The sequence below is a fragment of the Stegostoma tigrinum genome, chromosome 26, assembly GCF_030684315.1.
Source record: "Stegostoma tigrinum isolate sSteTig4 chromosome 26, sSteTig4.hap1, whole genome shotgun sequence".
Taxonomy (NCBI): domain Eukaryota; kingdom Metazoa; phylum Chordata; class Chondrichthyes; order Orectolobiformes; family Stegostomatidae; genus Stegostoma; species Stegostoma tigrinum.
The window spans coordinates 44,298,404-44,315,105 of record NC_081379.1 but is presented as its reverse complement, the minus strand read 5'-3'; the positions used below and the strand labels follow the sequence as shown (position 1 = coordinate 44,315,105).

The 16,702-nt window shown below is 39.9% G+C and overlaps 1 protein-coding gene across 1 annotated transcript in view; it reads left to right on the top strand.

Moving 5' to 3' along the window:
• Nucleotides 1-16,702, top strand: part of mapk1 (mitogen-activated protein kinase 1) — a 103,234-nt gene that overhangs the window by 86,342 nt on the left and 190 nt on the right. The window contains exons 4-9 of the mRNA XM_048556295.2: nt 820-936; nt 4,659-4,773; nt 6,128-6,259; nt 8,090-8,199; nt 13,704-13,846; nt 15,355-16,702. The exon at nt 15,355-16,702 is cut by the window's right edge and continues 190 nt beyond it. Of these exons, the coding sequence (XP_048412252.1) occupies nt 820-936; nt 4,659-4,773; nt 6,128-6,259; nt 8,090-8,199; nt 13,704-13,823 (594 nt within the window). The 3' untranslated portion in view covers nt 13,824-13,846; nt 15,355-16,702. The remainder of the gene's footprint in view (nt 1-819; nt 937-4,658; nt 4,774-6,127; nt 6,260-8,089; nt 8,200-13,703; nt 13,847-15,354) is intronic.

Below are 16,702 nucleotides of genomic sequence, written 5' to 3'. Positions count from 1 at the left end.
ACAAATACAAAATGGAATAACCTGATTTATTCACCCTTATCATTAATTCAGATCCATCCTGTGCATGCTGAGGCAGTAATGGGCTCAATCATGCTGTCTTATTCACTCTCCGACCCACTCCTACTGCCCTCCCCCTTCCTGCCACTGTCTCCTGCCACCCTCTCCCGCCACCCCCTCCCACCACCCATGCACATGTCCTTCTTCCTTACCCCCCCCCCCCACCAAACTTGTCTCTTCTCCCCGATATTGAACTAAGATGCCAGCAATCCATGATGAAACTCTGATTTGAGATTATTGCTGGAAGGTAGAGCTGCTGACTTCTGAATAGATAAGTTTGTTGACCTCATCAGTGTACTGAATGTATGCGCAAGCCTCTGCCATCCTGCTGGTTGCTATGCACCCTTCTTTCCAGTTGTCAAGCAAATAATATTGCCCTACATCGAGCCAGGGTGCTCCTCAACCACTCAGTCAAATGTCTGTTGTTTTCATAATGGGTAAAGATAGATAATTCCTTTGCAATTGTTATTGTTTTAAATCTGAAAAGTAGAAAGCTTTGTAACTAATCAGGTATCAAAGGTGGTAATGGATAGGATGAATAACCAGAAGTGCATTTGGGAGTTTTAGGGTGATGTTTTCATTGACAAAACCTTTTTATTTTGCAATTTGGGTGGCAGTAGCCACATACCAACTGCCATAAAATGTGAGGCTTGAGTGTGGCTTTGGACCTGGCCTCCAATTTAAAACTACTTTTCTTCAGATTTTGGTACCATCACATTGTATCTGATAGAAAATTAATGCTTCATTTTTCCTTCCTTATAGATCTGCGATTTTGGTCTGGCACGTGTGGCTGACCCAGACCATGATCATACTGGGTTCCTGACAGAATATGTTGCCACCCGTTGGTACCGAGCACCCGAGATTATGCTCAACTCCAAGGTGAACTTTCTGATTGCTTTGTTTGTAATCCTAACCCAGAGCTGACCTACTGCAATCGCATACCCACTATCTTGTGTACCTGAGTTGATGTAGAATATTTGAAATAGTGCAGAGACAGAATGAGGAATTCATTAGTATCCTTAATTTTTAGCCCTTCATTTTAAAAAAAAAAGCTACAACACAAGAATAAAACATCAATTTTAAGGTAGCACAATGTTTAAATTGGCCTAAGTTAGGAACAAGCGTTTTTCAAAAAAAACTCTTTTACACATGTTCCTACACAGAAGGCTATCACCAAATTGATCTTTTTTAGCCTTATTCCTTCAAATGCTCTTCAAAACCTAGCTTCACCAATTTTTGTTGCCTCTTCTAATTCCTATGTGATTTGCATCAAATTTTGTTTGACAACACTCTGTTGTGAAGTGTACAACATCAAGGGAGCTGTACAAATACATGTTATGAGCCCCCAACTTGTGGTCAGTTCTGTTCTTTTTTTTTTTAAACCTTGGGTCCAACTGAGGTTTCTCCAACAATTGCTGGATTTGTTACTGGCAGGTCTGGCAGCATTTGTGGAGAGGAAGTAGAGTTAACATTTTGAAACAACTGACCACCTTCACAACTGATACTGTGGTCATTGGTGAGAATTGATGGCCACTAGTGAATGTGGTGGATTCTGTCAGCAGTGAAGGTGGAGAAACTGCATCCTCATAGGAAATAGCTGCTGATTAAATCAATGCAGTATGCAGTGGGAACCACCTGATATTTTGCTTTTCCCTGGATAAAAATAACACCATAAGATTTGGGAGCAAAAGCAATCCATTCAGCCATCAGGTTTGCTCCATCATTCAGGGTCATCTTGGTTGATTTTGATCCTCAACTCCACTTCCTTGCCTTTTTATGATCAGCACAAACTGTATCAAGAAAGTGGTGCAAATGGAGTTGACACCATTTGCATCAAATCAGTACACCATAGTACAAATTTCTGTGCGATGATCCTAGATAACATGAAAACAAATGCTGAACCAGAATTCAAACAACAAAATTATGTTGCTACAAACAAAGGTTGGGTGACCATGACCACCTATAACTCAGTGCAGCACTTAGATTTTACATTCTCATCTAAGTTGCTGCCAGAAATTTGAGAGAATAATTAGTATTGATTTCAGAACAAGATGATTACAGAAGCCATTTGTAGAAGCTATAATGAATATTTGGCACAGATTTGCAATCTGTCCCAAAATACCACTCTGAATTCTTTTAAGCCTGATTTTGAAGAACTGATAACTGATTTCTCATGACATTCACCCCAGCATGCAAGCCCAGGTTTTTAATGCTTGTAAAAGTAAATAAACTGCTTGCATTTTCATTGAATATATTGTAAGTAAATCTCTGTAGAGAACCTGTTAGACAGTTCATGACTGGAAGGACAGGTACTGGTGTTCACCTGGCTTGTACACCTTGTAACAGAAATAAGACTGAAACTGAAAGCAGTTGGACAGATTATTTGTACTCAAGTTAAAGATTGATAGAGTTGAATTGTTTTGCAGTCTCAGCCGATCAACCGTGCGACTTTCCCCAGATGTGATAATTCCGATGTAATTTATAAACTTCTGCAGTCTTAGTAATGTCTGGTTGCAGACAAGACAAAGTCTCCACAGTTTAAAAATGCTGCTTTTGTACCTTCAGAGCATCAACTGTCAGTGAAAATACAACCTAATCATTTATGTGCCTCAGTGGTTACTGAGAATTACTGTAATTAATGCTGAATACTGAGGGCATTTTTGTTTTGTTAGAAATGAACTGTCTGTTTCTTCAATGCCTGTGAAAGTCTGCACAGCCTTGAGGGTTCTTGGCCTATTCCTGCTGTAGGCCTTAACATTATTGCCATGGGTCATGCCTGACCCCCTCAACACAAATTGTAAGAAATGATCATTACAGTCAGCTGGTTTGGTTAAGGGAAAGCAGTGTGAATACGAGATTTAATGAGATACATAGCTCAGGTACCAGAAATCAAGAAACAATGACAAACGCTGGAAATGCACAGCTTTCTCAGTTGCTGACAAGCACAATTTACCCTTGTTTACTTGTCTAAGTATCACCTTGATAACTGACCTCTACTAAATGTTTGGTCTTCCTGCTTGTTTATTTTCTGTTAAACATCTGAACAGAACCAGTGTGTACAACAAGTTTGTTCTTGGCTGTTGCCTTCAGAGGGGCTGGGATCTGAGGTGAAAAAATAGTGATGTTCATGTACTTGTTTTAAATGAGGAAAATTCTACCCTTCGAGTCAGAGGAGCTTGACTTCATTCTAGTACATTAATCATATCTGAAAATTAGAATGTTATGCTCGCTCCCAATCAGTGTTGAATGCCTGGTGTTTGCTCGTTGAGCTATATTCTTGAAATGGGTGACATGCAGAAACCATTGGCTATTGTTGCTGCTGCAACAATTTGAATATTGAATTGGGAGTTGCATCATATTTTGACCTGACGTCTGGGACTTTAAACTTCCTTAAATTTGATGGAAAGTACTGGTTTAATTGCTTTTGAAATTAGTCTGTCAGAAATTTAGGGAATAAGTTTTGCATTTGATTTAGTTTTCAAATCTGCTCTTTCCAGGCCTAACTGCCCTGGAATGTATGAGCTGTAATGCGAGTCTCTTTTTAACTGTTAATAGCAGAGCCGTACCCAGCACCGTTCTGTCTCAGCTTGAAAATGGGAATTGTTTCTTAAGACCTGGAATGAACTGTCTGGCAGTGTGGGGCAGGCAGATTCAATTGAGGTTTTCAATGAGGGGTTAAAATATTACTCGCAGAGGAAGAATATGAAGGGTTCCCAGGGTGGGGGTGGAGCCAGAAGTGGCACTGGGTGGATTTTTTCCTTTGCAGAGACACGATGAGCTGAATTGCCACTTCCTGTGTTTTCTGAAAGAGAAACTGCAGATTGGCAGGCCTGTTTTTTAAAAATCAAACTGATTACTTGACAAGCTTCAGAATTAGATTGTAGCATTGTTTCTCTTCTGTTGTTCAGTTCTGACTTTGAAATGTTAGTTGTGCCAGTAGTCACCTTGATTGCTTTCTTTCTGTCTTCTGTAAACCCTAGCCTGCAATGATGGTGATGTAGGCTGGGGTGTGATTTCACCAGCATTGGTAGCATCTCATCTAAATGGCTACTTCCATTCAAATCTAGCCATTGTCAGGCTCTTTGACTGTACAGGAATTCATAAGGTCCTCAATCCTTAGGAATTCACACCAATTGGCAAAAACAACTTATTCCCTTTCTTCTGGACAGGTCATTTCCAGTATACTGCCATTTACCCAGATAAAAAGATTAACTGCCCAGATTGAGAACCAATGGACAACCACCTTGTTCTCTTTTTTAAAAGAGCACCATTGGTAGCAAACTTGGAACAAATTTCTCACTCCTTTATTTAATCATGCTCAAAACTGAGTAATTTGTAAAATTGTAGACCTCTGAAGTTTCAGATGTCTTTTGTACAAAGACCATTTAGCTCTGCTCTGATCTTATGACTGCCCATTTTGATTTTTTTTAATAACTGGACTTCAGTAGCAGGGGCAGCATGACATTATCACAATCTCAAAAAAGTGGAAATACTTAGCGGTTTAAGGATTCAGGTGTTAGTGCAAAGCTACTTGTTTAGGCTGATCTGTTTCTATTTTGTGTATAAACCTGAATGTGTACTGCAGTTCTGTCTTCTTGCAGGGATATACCAAGTCAATTGATATTTGGTCAGTAGGCTGTATCCTGGCAGAGATGCTCTCCAGTAGACCCACCTTCCCAGGAAAACACTATTTGGATCAGCTCAACCATATCCTTGGTAAGAAATAAATATCTTCTTGATATGGCTTTTATTTGTTTGACTGCTTGGAAGTCCATTCATCTCCATGATAATTCACTAAGATCTACAGTTGCAAGTTATTTGTGGGTGGACAGATTAGTTTTATCAGGATTTTAAAATTTTTTTCCCCCGCTTTACCCTGACATCTGATTTCTCAAATCGTTTTTTCCTGGAATGTGAATCAGTGATGTCACCCCATTTTTAAGCTCAAGTGGCCTTCCTCTCAGCCATAGGAGGCTATTGGATTTGGACTGACAGGAAAGAGTGAAGATGCAGCGTATAACACAGCTCTTGCCTGTCCCTTTCTGATGTCCATACAGTTCCAGCAGAGTTGTTCAGTCATGATTAGGATTGGGGAAAATCTAGCAGAATGATTTTGCTGGGCCATTATCTGTTTTCAAGTCTATGGTTTCCATTGGCATATGTGCTGCATGTAATATTTTTTAATAGATGTAGTAGTGTGGAAAATGGTGTTACCCACTTATAGGCACAATGTATTAAAGGGCGATGTTTCCATAATGCCTGTTCAATGCTGTTTGAGCATCTGTGTTTTGGTATTTCTGACAGACTATTTGACATGTTAAACTTTGATAAGTGACTAGGCCTCAAATGAAGTATTTTGTCCAATTCAGAGCAGTACAGTCCAGGGTACATTTTAAGGTCTCGTATTAAGTATTGATACTTACAAGAATGTAGGTAGAAGAACTGGAATTCATCTTGAAATAAAGATTTAATAGAAATGTTCAAAATCATGGTGGCGATTGAGTAAATAAGGAGAAACCATTTCAGCGGGTAGGAGGGTCAATATTCAGAACATAACAAATTTAAACAGAAGAACCTGAAGTGAAGAGAATTTCTTTTTAACACAGTTTTACATTTCCTGTAAAGGTGGTGTAAACTGGTTCAGTATACTTTTCAAAGTGGAATTAGGTCTGTACTTGGAAAGAAGATCTAATCACCTTGGTGAGGGAAGAGCACATTAGTTGGCCTTTATTGGATAATTCTTTCAAAGAACTTACATAAGTAGTATGCAAAAAATAGTTGCCTCCTGTGCTGTAAGATTCTGTTTGTGGCAGGTATCACACTTATTGTTAATTCTGTAACAACATTGTTCTTTGTTTCACGGTTTCCTGTAGTTCATAATCCCTGAAGCTATTTTTATTACCCATACAGTTGGTCCAGTTGAACGAAGACAACTTAGGAGTCTAATGATTAAATATAGGATTTTGACTGCAAGTTTGTGATGCAACACCTGGTATATTTATTGGCTAAACTATCTGTGAACTGCCCTTCTGAATTCCTGATTGGTGATATGTCAAAATTTGTTTTTTAGGTATTCTTGGCTCACCCTCTCCAGAGGACCTGAACTGTATAATTAATGTCAAAGCCAGAAACTACCTGCAATCTCTCCCTCACAAGAACAAAGTTCCTTGGAACAGACTGTTCCCGAAGGCTGATGGGAAAGGTAATTGTCAATACAAAGGGCTTAGTCAAAAGTGTGCTGCAGATTTGCCCGCATTGCTTAGCTTGTGAGATTTGAAAACATCTGAAAGCTTTTAAGGTGCTGAAAACAAGTTAAACTCCTTGCGTTCATCTAAACCTGTAATCCCCTGTTTTGGCAAAGTACTACAGATAATTGTGTATTAGTGATTTTTGCCCTCAGGATGAAGTACTTTTCATATCGTATGCAAAAGGGCAGCTTGCAGTGAGGCTATTGCAAGAACGAAAAAAAACACTGATTTTTCTTATAGCTTGGACTCTCACTTTTATGGTTTATGTAGGTTTCATTTAACACCACCTTCATTCTTTTGATTAGTATTTCTCGGAGTAACCTCTGGAATGGTGGAAAGAAAAGAATATTCACTTCCAGTAGGACTGTGACAGGTCTTTTTGAACAGAGGAGCCATGGTTGTAGGTTTATTGGACTCGTTGGTATTGTAATTTCTTCCTGCTATCCATGCAAATTAAGTTGAAGGCAATAGAGGTCAAAACCTGGCAACTTCCTTGCCTGTATGCTTCACTTCTGGCCCATCAGAGGCGTAAAATCCCTTCTTTTGAACCAGTTAAGTAACATTTATTATAAAATGTATTAACATGTACATTTGTTATTAATGCCATATTTGAAAAAGGCAGATATGTATGAAGTTTACTCATGCAGACTGTAATGATGCACAACACTGATCTACCACTTTAGACCTTGCAGTTTCTTGGGAGAGGCAAGGATGTAGAAAAACTCCCCAGCTAATTCAGAAACAATCCAAAAAATCCACTGACTCCCCAAGCTAGTCAAACCTTAAGGGAGCTGTAGTAATATACAGGTCCAAAAAAATACATTGAGCAGACCTTAAATCGGAATGTCGCGTTCCTAAATAAAGAACTGCATTAATCAAGATTTGTTTATACTATTGCTGCTAGATATTTTCTAATCAGTTTGTTCAGAGGTGTCACTACACATCTTTGGAGCAGCTGAGACTTGAACCTGTGTCTCAGACCAAGGATAGAGACCCTGCCATTGTGCCATGCTGCTAAACTGAAAATAATCCAGCTACTTGAAGTCGTCATACCTTCATACATTTATTTGTAGCCAACTCATCTCCTTGGATTTTGAACATGGTACTGTAGCTATTTTCTTCTGTTAACTGTTTCTTTCTGCACTTTTTTACATCTCTATCCTTAACTTTTACATGTCTAGCCTTTTCAGTTGACAGCTGGGTAACTCGCTTGGTGTGTTGGGAAGAGGAGATGCAGAGGCTGCATTTCATGAGGGATTATCAGAAAATGAAGCCCTATGTGACATCCATTTTGTCCTCTACAACATGATTATTTTTCAAAAGTAGTTGTCTGGTTCTATTGCTCTGTTTGTCTTTTGCAGCTTTTTTGGTGCTGCAAATAGACTTGCACCTGTTGCAGCTTGTGGGCACAAATCCTCTATGCGTGCAACATAAGCTTACAGCAGTGAATCTTGGAAAATTGTCTCATTATTTGCAGAAATACACAACTGACCTGCAACTCTTCAGATTATAAGAGTCTTTGGCTGAAAGTCACCCACCTAAGCAAAATATCAAAGCTAAATTCAACTTGTTGAGGAGGATTGACATGAAAAATTTCAAGAAGCATTGCAAGTGATTTTCCAGATCTCCATGGCCCAGTTGCAAAACAAGTGATGCATTCAGAACAATACCGTTAGGGCTTAATGTCACTACAAATTGACCCCGTAAGGCGGACATAGGAATTGTGCAAATGGGAAGTGTGCAGATGTAAGATTTTTAATATAGATGTTTCTGTTTTGTTGCAGCTTTGGATTTATTGGATAAAATGTTGACATTTAATCCACACAAGAGGATTGAAGTGGAAGCAGCTCTTGCTCATCCTTACCTGGAACAGTACTATGACCCCAGCGATGAGGTAGGACAATGTTCATTGTTGAGCTCCAGCTTCTCATTAATAATCTGGGCTTTACCATGTTCACACAATGTAATGTGGGAATTGCTGCTGTGCAGTAGGATTATGATGGCTTTAAAGGGGGTCAGTTAGCTCAAGTGACTGATTTGTAATACAGGGTGTAGGCAACAGCATGGGTTCATTCCTGCATCAGCTGAGATTATTGGAAAGGCCTCTAGTGTCAGTCTGTTACCACATTCTTGACTAATTCATAAGCTCTTTAAGCAAAAGCGTTATTGATTTAAGGCAAAGGTATGACTTTTTTATAAAGCAACTTTACGGAGGGCTTTTCATGTATTAAAATGTTCCAAGGCACTTTATGGGTGTGTTTTAAACCAAAATTTAACACCATATACATGACAGAGGACCAAATGTTTTGCCAAAGACAGGTTTTAAGTGAGGAAAAATGGGGTGAAACAAAAAAGCTTTAGAGAAGGAATTTAGAGTTACAACCAAGCCATCTGAAGACTTAGTTATCAGTAGTGAAGTGATTTAAATCTGTGGTCAAGGTACTAGAATCTGAGAAGAACAATTACCTTGGAAAGTTATACAGCTCGGAAAGCCTAGAAATGGGAAGACATGAAACCGTGGAGGGATTTGAAATCAAAGATGTGAATTTTAAAAATCAAGGTTTGACCAGGGACACACCAACATCGAGCAAGAACACAGATTTCAACCCCTTCAGCTTGCTCTGCTATTTTAATATAATCATAGCTGATCTTATCTGACTTACCTCCACTTTTCTGCCTGCCCTTCATAATTATTTCATTTATTATAATTTAAAAGTCTGTCTCCTCCTCAAACTTACTTCATGGCCTGGCCTCCTCCACTGAGGTGGTGAATTTCAGAAACATACCCTTTAAAAGAAGTAGTTTCTCTCCAACATCGATGTTGTGGCCATTTCGGAGACATGGATCGAGCAGGGACAGGAATGGTTGTTGTAGGTTCCGGGATTTAGATGTTTCAGTAAGAACGGGGAAGATGGTAAAAGAGGGGGAGGTGTGGCATTGTTGGTCAAGGACAGTATTATAGTTGCAGAAAGGATGTTTGGGGACTTGTCAACTGAGGTAGTATGGGCTGAGGTTAGAAACAGGAAAGGAGAGGTCACCCTGTTGGGAGTGTTCCAGAGATGTAGAGGAAAGGATAGCAAAGATGATTCTCGATAGGAGTGAGAGAGACAGGGTAGTTGTCATGGGGGACTTCAACTTTCCAAATATTGACTGGGAACACTATAGTTCAAGTACTATAGATGGGTCAGTTTTTGTCCAGTGTGTGCAGGAGGGCTTCCTGACACAGTATGTAGATAGGCCAACAAGGGGTGAAGCCACATTTAGATTTGGTACTGGGTAATGAGCCTGGCCAGGTGTTAGATTTGGAAGTAGGTGAGCACTTTGATAGCGATCACAATTCTGTTATGTTTACTTTAGTGATGGAAAGGAATAGGTGTATACCACTGGGCAAGAGTTATAGTTGGGGGAAAGACAATTATGATGAGTTTAGGTGAGATTTAGGGAGCATAGGATGGGGAAGGAAACTGCAGGGGATGGGCACATTAGAAATGTGGAGCTTATTCAAGGAAAAGCTCCTGTGTGTCCTAGATAAGTCTGTACCTGTCAGGCAGGGAGGAAGCTGTAGAGCGCGGGAGCCGTGGTTTTTGAAGGAAGTGGAATCTCCGGTCAAGAGGAAGAAGGCGGCTTATGTTAGGATGAGATGTGAAGGCTCGGTTAGGGCGCTTGAGGGTTACAAGGTAGCCAGGAAAGACCTAAAGAGAGAACTCAGAGCCAGGAGGAGACATGAGAAGTTGGTGGATAGGATCAGGGTAAACCCTAAGGCTTTCTATAGGTATATAAGGAATAAAAGAATGATGAGACTAAGATTAGGGCCAATCAAGGATAGTAGCGGCAAGTTGTGTGTAGAGTCAGGAGATAGGGGAAGCACTAAATGAATTTTTTTTGACACTATTCACTGTAGAAAACGACAATGTTGTCGAGGAGAATACTGAGATACGGGCTACTAGACTAGGTGGGATTGAGGCTCACATGGAAGAGGTATTAGAAATCCTACAGAGGGTGAAGATAGATAAGTCCCCTGGGCCAGATGGGATTTACCCTAGGATCCTCTGGGAAGCCAGGGAAGAGATTGCGAAGCCTTTGGCATTGATCTTTAACTCGTCATTGTCTACAGGAATAGTGCCAGACGACTGGAGGACAGCAAATGTGGTTCCCCTGTTCAAGAAGGGGAGTAGAGACAACCCTGGAAATTACAGACCAGTGAGCCTTACTTCAGTTGTTGGTAAAGTGTTGGAAAAGATTATAAGAGCTAGGATTTATAATCATCTAGAAAAGAATAATTTGATTAGGGATAGTCAGCACGGTTTTGTGAAGGGAAGGTCGAGCCTCAAAACCTTATTGAGTTCTTCGAGAAGATGACCAAACAGGTAGATGAGTAAACCGGTTGATGTGGTGTATATGGATTTCAACAAGGCGTTTGATAAGGTTCCCCACAGTAAGCTATTGTACAAAATGCAGGGTAATGGGATTGTGCGAGACATAGCAGTTTGGATTAGAAATTTTCTTGCTGAAAGAAGACAGAGGGTGGTGGTTGATGGGAAATATTCATCCTGGAGACCAGTTACTAGTGGTGTACCGCAAGGGTCGGTGTTGGGTCCACTGCTGTTTGTCATTTTTATAAATGACCTGGCTGAGGGCAGATGAAGGATGGGTTAGTAAACTTGCAGACGACACTAAGGTCGGTGGAGTTGTGGATAGTGATGAAGGATGTTGTAGATTACAGAGACGTAGATAAGCTGCCGAGCTGGACTGAGGTGGCAAATGGAGTTTAATGCAGACAAGTGTGAGATGATGCACTTTGCATTCCAGTTACTCCTACCAAAGTACTGGGCCAATGGTAAGATTCTTAGTATTGTAGATAAGCAGAGAGATCTCGGTGTCCACGTGCACAGATTCTTGAAAGTTGCCACCCAGTTTGACAGGGTTGTTAAGAAGGCAGTGTTTTAGTTTTTATTAATAGAGGGATCGAGTTCCGGAACCAAGAGGTTATGGTGCAGCTGTATAAAACTCTGTGCGGCCACACTTGGAATATTGCATACAGTTCTGGTCACCGCATTATATGAAGGATGTGGAAGCTTTGGAAAGGGTGCAGAGGAGATTTACTAGGATGTTGCCTGGTATGGAGGGAAGGTCTTATGAGGAAAGGCTGAGGGACTTGAGGCTGTTTCCATTAGAGAGAAGGTGGTTGAGAGGTGACTTAATTGAGACATATAAGATAATCAGAGGGTTAGATAGGGTGGATAGGGAGAACCTTTGTCCTAGAATGGTTACAGTGAGCACAAGGGGGGCATAGCTTTAAATTGAGGGGTGAAAGATATAGGACAGATGTCAGAGGTAGTTTCTTTACTCGGTAGTAAGGGAATGGAAAGCTTTGCCTGCAATGGTAGTCGATTCTCCAACTTTAGGTACATTTAAGTCGTCATTGGACGAGCATATGGAAGTACATGGAATAGTGTAGATTAGATGGGCTTGAGATCTGTATGACAGGTCGGCACAACATCGAGGGCCGAAGGACCTGTACTGTGCTGTAATGTTCTGTGTTTTCAGTCTGCTCTCCTTTATCCCACAACTGTGACGACTTAATCTAGATTGTCTCACGTGAGAAATCATCCTCTCCACATCCAGTTTGTCAGTCCCCTTTAGCATCTTGAGTACATAAGTTAATCTCCCCTCATTCTTTTAAACACCAGACATTATAGGCCTTAACTGTTCAGTCTCTTCCAAAAAAAAAACCCTCATCCCTGGAATCAATCTAGTGAACTGTCTCTGCCTCCAATACAACTATGTCCCTCCAAGTAGGAACCAAAATTGTTTGCAGTATTCCAAGTGCAACCTCACTAATGCCTCATACAGTTACAGCAACACTTCCTTTTTATATTTACTCCTTTAGCAATAAATGTTAAAATTCAACTTGCCATCCTTATTTCCTGCTGTACCTGCGTACTAATTTTCCACAATACATGCATGAGGATATCTAGATCAGTCTCACCAAAGTACTCTGAAATTTCTCTCCATTTAATAGCCTTTTTGTTCCTTTGACCAAAAAGGTTAATCTCATACTTGTTAAAATTACCTGCCAAGATTAGGTCAATTCAGTTAACTTATTCTTATCTATTTGTAAATTTATTTTTCATTGCAGTTTATTTTCCCACCTATATTTGAGCTATGACTGTTTGGGTCAGTAAGCACAGGGATGATGGACTCACAGGAATTGGTGTAAGTTAGAGTGTATATAGCAAAGCTTTTTGTGATCTTGTTTATGAATTGTAGAGCATGGGGTCCATCCATTTTGGTTTGAACTTCTCCTATGAAGTACCTCCTGTGTTTTAAGTCTAGAGGGTAACCAAGGCGTTGACAGGGACTTTAGATGAGTTTCAGGCAGTCATGAAGTCAATGCAGAAATGTGGGCAGAAGCCCATCTCTGGGTTAGGTTATGCTCCAAGTTTAGCCGGGGGGAAAGGTAGAGTTAATGCTCAGCAGATGGAGTGAGACCGAAAAAAGATGTTATGATAGAACTGGATGTCATTGTCAAACATGTGGATACTTTTGCTGTATTTTCAGATGACACTCGCCAAGGCGTTATGTAGATGAGAAATGGAAAGTTATGTATGAATCCAAGTGTGTATAGGCTTTGCAAGGCCTTTGGCAAGATGCTGTATGCTTGTAATGAAAAAAAGCTTGTGTTTTGAAATGGCATACAGTGCTGTGGTGAATCAGTTATGAAACAGCTAAAATGGAAAAAAGTAGTGCTAGAAATAGCAAGTTGCACAACTGTAGAGAGAAACAGTGCTAATGTTAGAAATGAATTAGCACAAAACCAGGAAAGTGAGGGACAAGGGAAACAGCAAAGGTGAAGGAGGGCAAAAATGTTGGAGGCTAAAGGAGTTGGTAGAGTCAGTGAGAAGGAAAATAACAGGAGATGGCTTTTGCATCTTGTGAATGTGACAGAAAAAGATGAATGGACAATAGCAAGTTTAGGGACTTTAGACAGGATCAACCCTACAGTAGTAGCTTTTAAGAAATAGGTGACAGATCTGAAAAGAGAGGAAGCTGAATACATTCAGCTTTTAATATTAATTAATGTAAGAATATGAAAGTGTAGGCAATACGGAGTAGAATGAAGTGGGTAACTGTCAGTGGATATGTAGTCTTCCGAGTTGTTTCCTCCCATGTTGAAAGATTATTGATTTATGTTACAACTTCATCTGTGTGGGACAAATTCATAATAAATTTTGGGTGCACGTGAAATGCAGTGCTGGCTACACTCCCACAGTTGGATTCACTGCTTTGGGAGAATGAGAAGCGCAAGTGTGTCAAGAAAGCAAATGGGATATAATAAACAGTTGGGTTTTAATGTAGGTTACCCAGAAATAATATTAACCTATAATCAAATTTCAGCCTATTGCAGAAGCGCCCTTTAAGTTTGATATGGAGCTGGATGACCTACCCAAGGAGAAGCTGAAGGAGCTGATCTTTGAGGAGACAGCCAGGTTTCAACCCCTCTATCAGCATTCCTAAACTACAGGCGCCCTTGCATACAGGTAATCTTTCACAGACAACTCTTGATGTAGTGTAGTAATTGGACAGTTGGCTAGAAAAGGTATGATGAATCAGATATTCCATTAAGGAAATACAAGTAATTTTTGTTCAGCTGAATGTTGACCAATTTACTTCAGTGCACAGGTAGGACTTCATAAGTGGTCCCAATTACTCATGTCCTGAAAAGTTTAACCCACTTCTTAAGCTGTTTATAATTGCCCATATAAGAAATGCCAGTCACGGGGAACTGATTTGATTCAACTGAAAACATTCTTGCTGACATCAAACAACCTTATGGAACAAAAATCTTGAAATTATTCTCCCTTAACACATGGACAAGGGTTTTGTTAATGCCAGGGAAATTCCATCAATCACTAGAAACACATTGCTTTATCTTCAGCATTTCTTTTGGATCTCTCCCTTGGATAACGATAGGTGTACGTAACTGTTTTGTAGACTTGAATTTTCTCTCCAAAGGAAAGTCTTCAGGGGGAAATTCTTTGTGCTGTTGCATCAAAAGTGATTCTTCAGCACCAATATAGGATCTTAACAAACCAGTAGCTTCATGTAACACTGCTTGCAATTAAAGGCCATTGCTGTTTCTGCACATTGACGTAAGGGAAATTCATATTCAACTGCTGCATGTTATTTTGGTCGTTCATCATGCCAGTTTTAAAACACTTTGTTTTGCCTTATTCAACCTTCCCAACGTTCTGTTTGACCACTGGTGTCCAACTTACACAGGCCTTTATTTCTGACTTGATTAAGTTGAGTGTGAATGAAGTATGACATTGAGCAGACTGCATGTCTCTCTGGTCTTTGGAAGTATTCAGAGGACTGCAAAGCTGGGTGTTTGTCAAAGATTTGGCCCAGAAAACAGGCTTACTAGCTTACTATGTTTCTCCCTACTTAATTGAAGTAAGGGTTGTGGGGTTAGATTTCAGATTAAGGTATATCAAAGCATTAACTCTATGCCCAAAATTATTAAATGCTTAGATTTATTGAGTGTAATGTGAACTGGCCTAAACTGAAACATAAACCCATCATGAATAGGAGCAAGACTAGTCTGTTTGACCACTCAAGCCTGCTCTGCCACTTATGATCATGGCTGATCATTGAACACAATACCCTAATCCCACTCTCCCCAAATCTTTTGATCCCTTTATCCATAAGAGCTATATCTACTTCCTCCCTTGAAAACACAAAATGTTTTGGCCTCAACCACTTTCTTCAGCAGTGCATACCACAAGCTGAGCTGACTGAATTCTGGAATGGTTTTAAAATGGAGTTAGAATTTTACAGTGCAGATTAACAGATATTGTTTTTCAGAATTTTTGAATCCAAAATAGCATAATATTGATATGACAAGCCATGAGGAATCAGCTGAAACATTAATGATTTCAGATGCTAATAGAAACTTTGTGTCTCTGTTTTTCTCTACTTCAGGACATTTCTTTGTCTCTACTGGAGCATTGTACATAATCTAATTTTCAGTGTGTTGCTTTTCTAGGGCCAGGACTGCAGGACTGGATGTGCACAGAGTTCGTTTGTTTCTAACTCCTCCTGAATCCTGTCTCATGCATCTCAGCTTACTCATTGTACTCTCTCTCTCTCAAATTTCTGCCATGGCACCTGTAACTGGGGATTGTCCATTCTGGAAGCCATGGCGGTTGTTTTCTTGCTGTGGACTCTCTCAACTCGGGGGGTGAGAATTCACACTCTGGCTGTGTTTGTATTTGAAAGATATACAGCCAGTGTGTGCACACTTAGTAATCTACATCCTATGTAACTTAGTGATGATGTTTGAAAGAAAGCAGGACTGGCATTTTGAGCTGTTACACAAATTATGGCAGACATGTCTGATTCCAATAAGCACTTCAGTTTAGTTTTATTTTTAATGCACTTTGAGAAATATCAAAGTATAACTGATCATTCAGTATTACACCTGCTCGGTTTCTAGTTACATCAGTGACTGGTCTGTCATTTAAGATCTTTAAATGCATTGTATGGTTTTTCTGAACCTTGCTTGTTTCAGTGAGATCCCATAAGGTTTAATGAAGTGTTTAATGTCCAATGAAAGGAACAATGAGACTGTAACCTGCATTCTTTTAAACCAGTGTTGCTCTGTTGGTTGGTTGTATAGATTGTTACTTGTACACTTTAAAGAAGGCTGCCCTGCCAAGGTGGTTCCCTCACTAATAAGTCTTTTATAGATTAAAAGTAAATTACTGGTGTATATCCCTGAAATATTAGTTATGTAATGTTGATGTATATCAAAGACACTGTTGTCTTTTACTCTGGTTTTGTTTTAGTAACATTCCTTTGAATATATTGAAAGAAACTAACTTGATTCCATTTCAGAAGCTTCGACTTGCTAACGTGCATCCAAGTTTAAAGTCTTACCTGGTCCGTAAGTGGGTTCTGCCTCACATTGTCCTGCAACAGTTTTCTATATTACACAGTAATAACTGGCTCCATCAAAGAAGTACAAATGGAGCTGCTTTAGCTTGAGAATGTTTGATCAGTTGTGAAGGAAGCCTCTGTGAGTGGGTCTCCTTGAGAGCAGCTTGGAATTCTAAGACGCTGTGTGCTTTTGCCATTTGAGAATGAAGGGTGCCGTAAAGATTCCTATCCCTTTTCTGTGTTCGCAGAGTGTTTGTGGATGAAGCCTGTACAATGTGGAGCTTTCTTAGCTATATTTGAATTCAAAGTGCAGTGCCTGATCTTAGTCTCGAAAGCTATTGTGGTGACAATTGCCTTGTACAATTTACCGTGTCCAAGCATGACTGTTAAGCTTTGTATACAAAGACTGTCCAAGTGCCACACACACACTCACCCTGTCCCTCCCTCCCTCTTCT